The 10,049-nt window shown below is 43.4% G+C and overlaps 1 protein-coding gene across 2 annotated transcripts in view; it reads right to left on the bottom strand.

The window, feature by feature from the left end:
* Positions 1-1,337: 1,337 nt before the first annotated feature.
* Positions 1,338-10,049, bottom strand: part of ints6 (integrator complex subunit 6) — a 43,375-nt gene continuing 34,663 nt past the window's right edge. For both annotated transcript variants that reach the window (XM_061918174.1, XM_061918175.1), the window contains exons 14-18: positions 9,388-9,530; positions 9,148-9,322; positions 8,730-9,080; positions 8,159-8,252; positions 1,338-6,126 (exon numbers count right to left, since the gene is read on the bottom strand). In XM_061918174.1, the coding sequence (XP_061774158.1) occupies positions 6,036-6,126; positions 8,159-8,252; positions 8,730-9,080; positions 9,148-9,322; positions 9,388-9,530 (854 nt within the window). In that variant the 3' untranslated portion in view covers positions 1,338-6,035. The remainder of the gene's footprint in view (positions 6,127-8,158; positions 8,253-8,729; positions 9,081-9,147; positions 9,323-9,387; positions 9,531-10,049) is intronic.

The raw sequence follows: 10,049 nt of genomic DNA, 5'->3' as shown, positions 1-10,049 counted from the left end.
GTGTATATATATATATACACACACATCATTACATTGTGCATGTATATACAGATATACACACGTTTCCCTCCTATACTCATGTAAGAGGGATGGCTATGAGTTGTTTTCTCCCTTGGCCTCAGTCTGGACCCCCTCTCCAGGGGCCCAGGCTTAGACTGATTTTTTTTTAATTTTTTAAATTTTGTATATATTTCTTTTTTTCTCCCCCCATTGTTTACCTGTATCTCACCTTTTCTGTTGGCAGACCCGCCAGCAATCCTGTTCTGTCTCCCTGTAATGTTTGTCTGATCTTGAATGGGGTTGTGCTGAAAATTTGTATTTCCCCTCGGGGATTAGTAAAGTATTTGTCATCTAATACATACATGTACATACATTATATATACATATACACATGTTTAATATACATACATATGTATACATTAACACATACATGTATATACACATGGATACATGTATTATACATACGTATGTATACATTATACTACCGCTTGTCCCTTTTGGGGTCACAGGGGTGCTGAAGCCCATTTTAGCTGCATTTGGGCAGAAGGCAGGGTACACCCTGGACAAGTCACCACATCATTACAGGGCCAACACAGATACACACATATATATGTGTATATATATATATATATATATATATGTAGGTGTGGGAAAAATCACAAGACTACTTCTTCTCTACAGAACTGTTTCATGAGGGGTTCCCTCAATCATCAGGAGATTGAGGGAACCCCTCATGAAACACTTCTGTAGAGAAGAGGTAGTCTTGTGATTTTTCCCACACCTACATATTGCGCTCTACCACGGTATCCACCACTATTCTCTGGATAATACAATCAAGACATATATATATATATATATATATATATATATACACACACACACATATATATATATATATACACACTATATATATATATATATATATATATATGAATGTATATATATATATATATATATATATATATATATATATATACACACACACACGTATATACATATATACACACACATATATATATATATATATATATTTATATAGACACACATTTATATATATATATATAAATATACACACATATATACATACATATGTGTATATACACAGACATATTTATATATATACACACACACACACATGTATATATATACACAAATATATATATATCTACACACACACACACATGTATATATATACACAAATATATATATATATATACACACACACACATATATATATATATATACACACTATATATATATATATGTGAATGAAATATTGAAATCCAATTGAGGTATGTCCAGGTGTAGTTGGTGTGAGGTGAAGACTTGATCCATCATGACTGTGGAAAATAGATTTATTGATGGAAATACTTACAAAAGGTTGTCCACCATCTTTAAATATGTTATGTACACTAACTTTACAAAATACTGCTCACCAATGGCAGATCTTTTGGTCCACATCCAAAAACCACTTGTGATTACAAAAATAACAAGTGCATTGTGGGGAAGTGACTCGAACGGACGGGGCGGAGTCACTTCTGTTGACCAATCACGTTGCTTCATAGACCACAGTCCCTCGGAGTGATGCTGTCATGTCATGTGACCTTTCTGTCAACCATCTTCACTCGCCTGATGACCAGCAGGCCTAGTTAACTAGCTAAATATCATTGCTTGTCAACTAGGACTCAGGAATGATTGGTTAACTAGTTGAAGGTGATTACTAGGCATTCACTCCTTCATTGCTTGTCAACTAGGACTCAGCAATGATTGGTTAACTAGTTGAAGGTGATTACTAGTCATTCACTCCTTCATTGCTTGTCAACTAGGACTCAGCAATGATTGGTTAACTAGTTGAAGGTGATTACTAGGCATTCACTCCTTCATTGCTTGTCAACTAGGACTCAGCAATGATTGGTTAACTAGTTGAAGGTGATTACTAGTCATTCACTCCTTCATTGCTTGTCAACTAGGACTCAGCAATGATTGGTTAACTAGTTGAAGGTGATTACTAGTCATTCACTCCTTCATTGCTTGTCAACTAGGACTCAGCAATGATTGGTTAACTAGTTGAAGGTGATTACTAGTCATTCACTCCTTCATTGCTTGTCAACTAGGACTCAGCAATGATTGGTTAACTAGTTGAAGGTGATTACTAGTCATTCACTCCTTCATTGCTTGTCAACTAGGACTCAGCAATGATTGGTTAACTAGTTGAAGGTGATTACTAGTCATTCACTCCTTCATTGCTTGTCAACTAGGACTCAGCAATGATTGGTTAACTAGTTGAAGGTGATTACTAGTCATTCACTCTTTCATTGCTTATCAATCATGACTCAGCAATGATTGTTAATTAGTCTAAGGTGACTACTAGTCATTCACTCCTTCATTGCTTGTCAATCATGACTCTGAAATAACTGGTTAACTAGTTAAAGGTGACTACTACTCATTCACTCCTTCATTGCTTGTCATCCAGGATTCAGTAATGTTTTTAACCAGTTGAAGGTGACTACTAGTCATTCATTCTTTCATTGCTTATCAATCATGACTCAGCACTGATTGGTTAACTAGTTGAAGGTGATTACTTGTCATTCACTCCTTCATTGCTTGTCAACCAGGACTCAGCAATGATTGGTTAACTAGTTGAAGGTGATTACTAGTTATTCACTCTTTCATTGCTTGTCAATCATGACTCAGCAATGATTGGTTAACTAGTTAACGGTCGACTACTAGTCATTCATTCCATTGCTTGTCAATCATGACTCAGCAATGTTTGGTTAATTAGTTAAAGTCGACTAGTGGTCCTGCACTCCTGTATTGCTTGTCAATATGTTGATCACCTTTTTGTCTCCCTTGGACTGACCATTGCCCACTCACTCACTCTTTCAGTCTCTTTACTAGACAACCAGTTGGTCACAATGTTTCACCAGTCAGTCACCAGTCTTTCAGTGGTAGGTACGCAGTCGATCACCGCTACACCATCAGTCAGTCACCAGTAGGTCACCAGTCAAACACTAGCAGATCACCAGCCAATGACCAGAAGATCACGAGTAAGTCACCAGTTAATCAACAGATTATCACTGGTAAATCGTTGATCATTCAGCAGTAGATCACTGGTAAATCACAAATCAATTAGCAGAAGATCACTGGTAAGTCACCAGTCAATCACTGACAGACCACTGGTAGATCACCAGTCAATCACCGATAGATCACTGGTAGATCACCAGTCAATCACCAATAGATCACTGGTAGATCACTAGTCAATCACTGATAAGTCACCAGAAGATCATTGGTAAGTCACCAGTCAATAACCTGTAGATAGATCACTGGTAGGTCACCAGTCAATAACCAGAAGATCAATGGTAATTCACCCGTCATTAAACTATAGATCACTGGTAGGTCACCATACAATATCAGTCATCAGTCAAACACTAGCAGATCACCAGCCAGTCACCACCGGTATGCTGCGAGTTGGTCAGTGGGAGGTCACCAGTCAATCGCCGGTAGATCACCTGTCAATCACTGGTAGGTCACCATTCATTCAATCAATAGTAGGTCACTGGCAGGTTGCCAGTAGATCATCAGTAGCTCACCAGTCAATTGCCAGTAGATCACTGGCAGGTTGTCTGTAGATCACCAGTCAATCACCGGCAGGTTGCCTGTAGATCACCAGTCAATCACCAATAGATCACTGGCAGGTCGTCTGTAGATCACTGGCAGGTCGCCAGTAGATCACTAGCAGGTCGTCTGTAGATCACCAGTCAATCACCAGTAGACCACTGGCAGGTCGTCTGTAGATCACTGGCAGGTCGCCAGTAGATCACTAGCAGGTCGTCTGTAGATCACCAGTCAATCACCAGTAGACCACTGGCAGGTCGTCTGTAGATCACTGGCAGGTCGCCAGTAGATCACTAGCAGGTCGTCTGTAGATCACCAGTCAATCACCGGCAGGTTGCCTGTAGATCACCAGTAGACCACTGGCAGGTCGTCTGTAGATCACTGGCAGTTCACCAGTAGATCACTAGCAGGTCGTCTGTGGATCACCAGTCAATCACCGGCAGGTTGCCTGTAGATCACCAGTAGACCACTGGCAGGTCGTCTGTAGATCACTGGCAGTTCGCCAGTAGATCACTAGCAGGTCGCCAGTAGATCATCAGTAGCTCACCAGTAAATTGCCAGTAGATCACTGGCAGGTTGTCTGTAGATCGCCAGTCAATCACCGGCAGGTCAGCAGTCAATCACCCGTAGGTCGCCAAAAGATCACCAGTCAATCACCAGTAGACCACTGGCAGGTCGTCTGTAGATCACTGGCAGGTCGCCAGTAGATCACTAGCAGGTCGTCTGTAGATCACCAGTCAATCACCAGTAGACCACTGGCAGGTCGTCTGTAGATCACTGGCAGGTCGCCAGTAGATCACTAGCAGGTCGTCTGTAGATCACCAGTCAATCACCAGTAGACCACTGGCAGGTCGTCTGTAGATCACTGGCAGGTCGCCAGTAGATCACTAGCAGGTCGTCTGTAGATCACCAGTCAATCACCGGCAGGTTGCCTGTAGATCACGAGTAGACAACTGGCAGGTCGTCTGTAGATCACTGGCAGTTCACCAGTAGATCACTAGCAGGTCGTCTGTGGATCACCAGTCAATCACCGGCAGGTTGCCTGTAGATCACCAGTAGACCACTGGCAGGTCGTCTGTAGATCACTGGCAGTTCGCCAGTAGATCACTAGCAGGTCGCCAGTAGATCATCAGTAGCTCACCAATAAATTGCCAGTAGATCACTGGCAGGTTGTTTGTAGATCGCCAGTCAATCACCGGCAGGTCAGCAGTCAATCACCCGTAGGTCGCCAAAAGATCAGCAGTCAATCAGCAGTAGATCACTGGCAGGTTGTCTGTAGATCACTGGCAGGTCACCAGTAGACCAGCAGTAGATCACTGGCAGGTTGTCTGTAGATCACTGGCAGGTCGCCAGTAGATCATCAGTAGCTCACCAGTAAATTGCCAGTAGATCACTGGCAGGTTGTCTGTAGATCGCCAGTCAATCACCGGCAGGTCAGCAGTCAATCACCCGTAGGTCGCCAAAAGATCAGCAGTCAATCAGCAGTAGATCACTGGCAGGTTGTCTGTAGATCACTGGCAGGTCACCAGTAGACCAGCAGTAGATCACTGGCAGGTTGTCTGTAGATCACTGGCAGGTCGCCAGTAGATCATCAGTAGCTCACCAGTAAATTGCCAGTAGATCACTGGCAGGTTGTCTGTAGATCGCCAGTCAATCACCGGCAGGTCAGCAGTCAATCACCCGTAGGTCGCCAAAAGATCAGCAGTCAATCAGCAGTAGATCACTGGCAGGTTGTCTGTAGATCACTGGCAGGTCAGCAGTAGACCAGCAGTAGATCACTGGCAGGTTATCTGTAGATCACTGGCAGGTCACCAGTAGACCAGCAGTAGATCACTGGCAGGTCACCAGTAGACCAGCAGTAGATCACTGGCAGGCTGTCTGTAGATCACTGGCAGGTCACCAGTAGACCAGCAGTAGATCACTGGCAGGTCACCAGTAGACCAGCAGTAGATCACTGGCAGGCTGTCTGTAGATCACTGGCAGGTCACCAGTAGACCAGCAGTAGATCACTGGCAGGTTGCAGTAGTTGATCAGTCAGTCAATAATGGTTGCTGTGACGACACTTAGTGGTGGACACTGAATCACAGGTCAAAAGACAATTAATTGTTTAGTCAATCAGAATGACTGGACTATCTGCTGGTCAATCAATCAATCTTTAGCTTCTGTCAGCAGTTTCCAGGTCAACATGAGTTGTAGGATTCTTTAGTCCTTGCAGGACGGTTGCCTCACATCAGCTGTTGGCGGCCATCTTTGCTCGGCCCTGACAGTGATCGGTGCTGGGACGGTCCGTCACTACTTAGTGGTTATTGATCACCAATCCCTCTTTGTGGCGAAGCAAAAGAAGGGTCATGTGATCATTGGGTCTTGTCACTTATTTGGATGAAAAGATGCTCAGCAAGTCCACTTGGAGCAGGAGGAGGTCAAAGTGCGTCCACGTGGTTGATGGTAGATCGGTTGTGGATTTCCTCCAGGAAGTTCTCCAGCTGCTCGATGAGAACTCGCTTCTTGAACCTTTTTACAAAGAGAGATGCAGGTTATTGAAAGTTAAGGTGTGTAGATAGTTAGCAAACAGGACATGTAGAAAGTGGAAGTAGTCATTGTTAGTTATGTAACATGTATTTACTTGTCTTTGATGTATTTCTGTCTTTGAAGAACAACAACTGCGTCATCTTACATCATTTCAACTATTCATTGTTGTATTACTTTATTTGGACAGGCTGTCAGCATTTGAGGTGAAAAACATCCCATCATCATTCTTATTCTGCACTGAACAGCGTGCACCTTTTACTTGACTTTCTAGTACAACTTATCCACAAACTTTTTGGCCATATTGGAGCCTTTCTAACACGTTTCTGCCATGAACATTTTGAAAGCAAAATGAAGTGACATCTAGTGCTCACAATAGTACCGATATTGACCAAGTAGGTTGAAGGATGCAGACACGTTTGTTACTGGATACACCTTGGAGACTTATATGTTTAAGTAATATCTAACTATAATTATTTCATACTTGTGTATATTTTCAAATGTCACCTCCTATTGTTCAATGATTATTAGCTATGTCTAGCTTGTGGGCTATTGTGTGCTTAGCTGTTGTGTAGCTGCTAGCTCCTAGTAGCCTATACCCCAGCATGTTTAGCTTTTGGAAATGACTTTGATACAATTGTGTGTTTATTGGTGAGGATTTAAACGTTAACTGTCTGTCATCTTTGCACAAGTAAACACTCTGCTTGCATCGCACATGACATCACACACAAATAAACACTCTGCTTGTATCGCACATGATATCACACACAAGTAAACATTCTACTTGTTTGTATCGCATGATATCACACACACAAGCAAACAATCAGCTTGTATCGCACATGATACCACACAAGCAAAGACTGTGCTTGCTTGTATCGCACGATATCACACACACACACAAGTAAAAACTTGGCTTGTATCCTACATGATATCACACACAAGTAAACACTTGGCTTGTATCGCACATATCACACACAAGTAAACACTCTGCAGGACGGCTTGTATCGCACATGATATCACACACAGGTAAACACTCTGCAGGACTGCTTGTATCCCACATGATATCACACACAGGTAAACACTTGGCTTGTATCCCACATGATATCACACACAGGTAAACACTCTGCAGGACTGCTTGTATGCCACATGATATCACACACAGGTAAACACTTGGCTTGTATCCCACATGATATCACACACAGGTAAACACTTGGCTTGTATCCCACATATCACACACAAGTAAACACTACTTGTATCTCACATGATATCACACACAAGTAAACACTCTGCAGGACGGCTTGTATCCCACATGATATCACACACAGGTAAACACTCTGCAGGACTGCTTGTATCCCACATGATATCACACACAGGTAAACACTTGGCTTGTATCCCACATGATATCACACACAGGTAAACACTTGGCTTGTATCCCACATATCACACACAAGTAAACACTGGCTTGTATCGCACATATCACACACAAGTAAACACTCTGCAGGACGGCTTGTATCGCACATGATATCACACACAGGTAAACACTCTGCAGGACTGCTTGTATCCCACATGATATCACACACAGGTAAACACTTGGCTTGTATCCCACATGATATCACACACAGGTAAACACTCTGCAGGACTGCTTGTATCCCACATGATATCACACACAGGTAAACACTTGGCTTGTATCCCACATGATATCACACACAGGTAAACACTTGGCTTGTATCCCACATGATATCACACACAGGTAAACACTTGGCTTGTATCCCACATATCACACACAAGTAAACACTACTTGTATCTCACATGATATCACACACAAGTAAACACACTGCAAGACTGCTTGTATTGCATATGATGTCACACACAAGTAAACACTGGGCTTGTATCGCACCTGATGTCACACGCGAGTAAATACTGTGCAGATGTTGGTACTGCTGATGATATAGTGTGAACTAAAAGATCTTTGAACAAACAGTATGAAGTTTGAGGCCAACATTGGGTAATGTCCTACCTGGCCGCCTCCCTGATGATGTTTTGGATGAAGATGAGGCGAGTGTCCAGAGTGCCTTGAATCTGCTTCAGGAAGTAGAAGATCTTGTCGTAGTCTGGAGAGCAAGCAGAAAGATGTGAGGTGTAGTACCCAGAGCAGCCGCTAGAGGGCACACGACGCATATTTATCACAGAGGGGGTCTCCGGGCCATCTGCTCAATGATTGGTCAAAAGGCAGTCACGTGACTGCTACTAACTGTTAACTGTGAGCTGATGCTACGTTTGCTGCACTTCCTTCTGGTGTTTACACATCATCAACATTTGGGCAAAACGAGGCTAAGGAGTTGGGTTTTTTTCTCCCTCTGTGTATTGTTTTTAGGTTTACTCAAATGATACTTTGTTTTGTTTGTAAGTTTATGAGTGCAGGACGTTTACAACTACATATAGACATACTATTTGTCTTTATTTGGTCAGACAAACTAAGCAAATAAATAAATAGTTTCCAACTATATATAGAGCTATTATTTGGTAAAAAGGACTAAAGTGGTAGCAAACATGGTGCCTGTTTAGTGGGCCAGACTGTGGTTTCTTACATCTGCCAGGCTTCCTGATCTCCCTGGTGATGAGTGTCCTCAGCTCGTTGTTCACCTTGGTGGTCTCAGTGTGGATGTGTTTCTTCAGGGCGGCAGGTGACAGGTACCGGGGCGGCTGATCCAGTCCGTCCACCAAAATCACCTCCTCCTCCTCCACCTCCACTTGCTCACCGTTCTCCTCCTCCTCCTCCTCCTCCTCCCCCCCATACTGGAGGTCCTGCTGGTCTGCCGATGAGTGGTTCTCTTGAGGTTCCGAGTCGGAGTCGGAGCTTCTTTCTGGGCTGCAGTGGTTCCGATGGAGGTGGTTGACCATGGGATGGGGTTCCACTTCTTCATCGCTCATGTCCACGTCTGGAAGAGAAAAGCCAGTTGAGGGGTGTGTGTCAGTCCCATGAGGACAGGAGCATGTGCATCAGACCTGAGGTGGACCGAGGACTGACAGGGGGCGTGTAGGCGTGACCCAGGCGCAGCAAAGGTGACATGCAGCGTCTCCTCTTGGGCCCGCCTCCTGTCATGTTGTTGTCTGATGGCCTCTTGCCTTTGTTCTCCTTCGGGCTGGTGACAAATTCATCGGCCTCGTCGATCATCATTCCCTGAGGAGGCAGAGGCGTGAAAATCTTCTTGGAGGAGGTTCAATGTGAGTCAGAAACCAGCACACCTTCTTGTCCAGCTTGAAGGGGTTGCCGAAGGTGTGCAGACGTTTGGGCTGCTCGGGGTCGGCGTCTCTCAGGGGCTGAGGAGCAGCTTTCAGGAAGTCCTGGTAGTTCCCCATCTGGGCGATGGGGACGCTGTGGAGCTGATCTGTGGAGCAGGACCATTAGGAAGGTCCCAGAGCAGACATCATGTGTTCATTTACACACTTCTAAATGCTGCTGCCATGAAGACACATGATCATGTACTGTGTTCATTTACACAATGACATTGCTGATTTCTCACATTTTTTCAACTTTTACACAAACTAACAGCATAGTATATATATATATATATTTATGTACATATAAATATAATGAGTTATATACATCCAATCACATAACATTAATAATAAGTAAATATAATGAACCACATATGTGGTCCTCTCCAAGGTTTCTCATTGCAGCCCATTGGGTTGAGTTTTTCCTCGCCCTGATGTGAGATCTGAGCGCAGGATGTGGTTGTGGCTCGTGCAGCCGATTGAGACACTCGTTATTCAGGGCTATATAAATAAACTTGAATTGATCGAATAGGGTTGTACTGGTATACTGTCCAACCCTAACCCACATAAACCTCAGAAAAGTGCCTCAGCTTTCTTCCAAGCTAAAATGTAACATTTTATTCATATGT

Source organism: Nerophis ophidion, linkage group LG13 (assembly GCF_033978795.1).
Source record: "Nerophis ophidion isolate RoL-2023_Sa linkage group LG13, RoL_Noph_v1.0, whole genome shotgun sequence".
Taxonomy (NCBI): Eukaryota; Metazoa; Chordata; class Actinopteri; order Syngnathiformes; family Syngnathidae; genus Nerophis; species Nerophis ophidion.
This window is presented reverse-complemented; position numbering and strand designations above follow the sequence as displayed.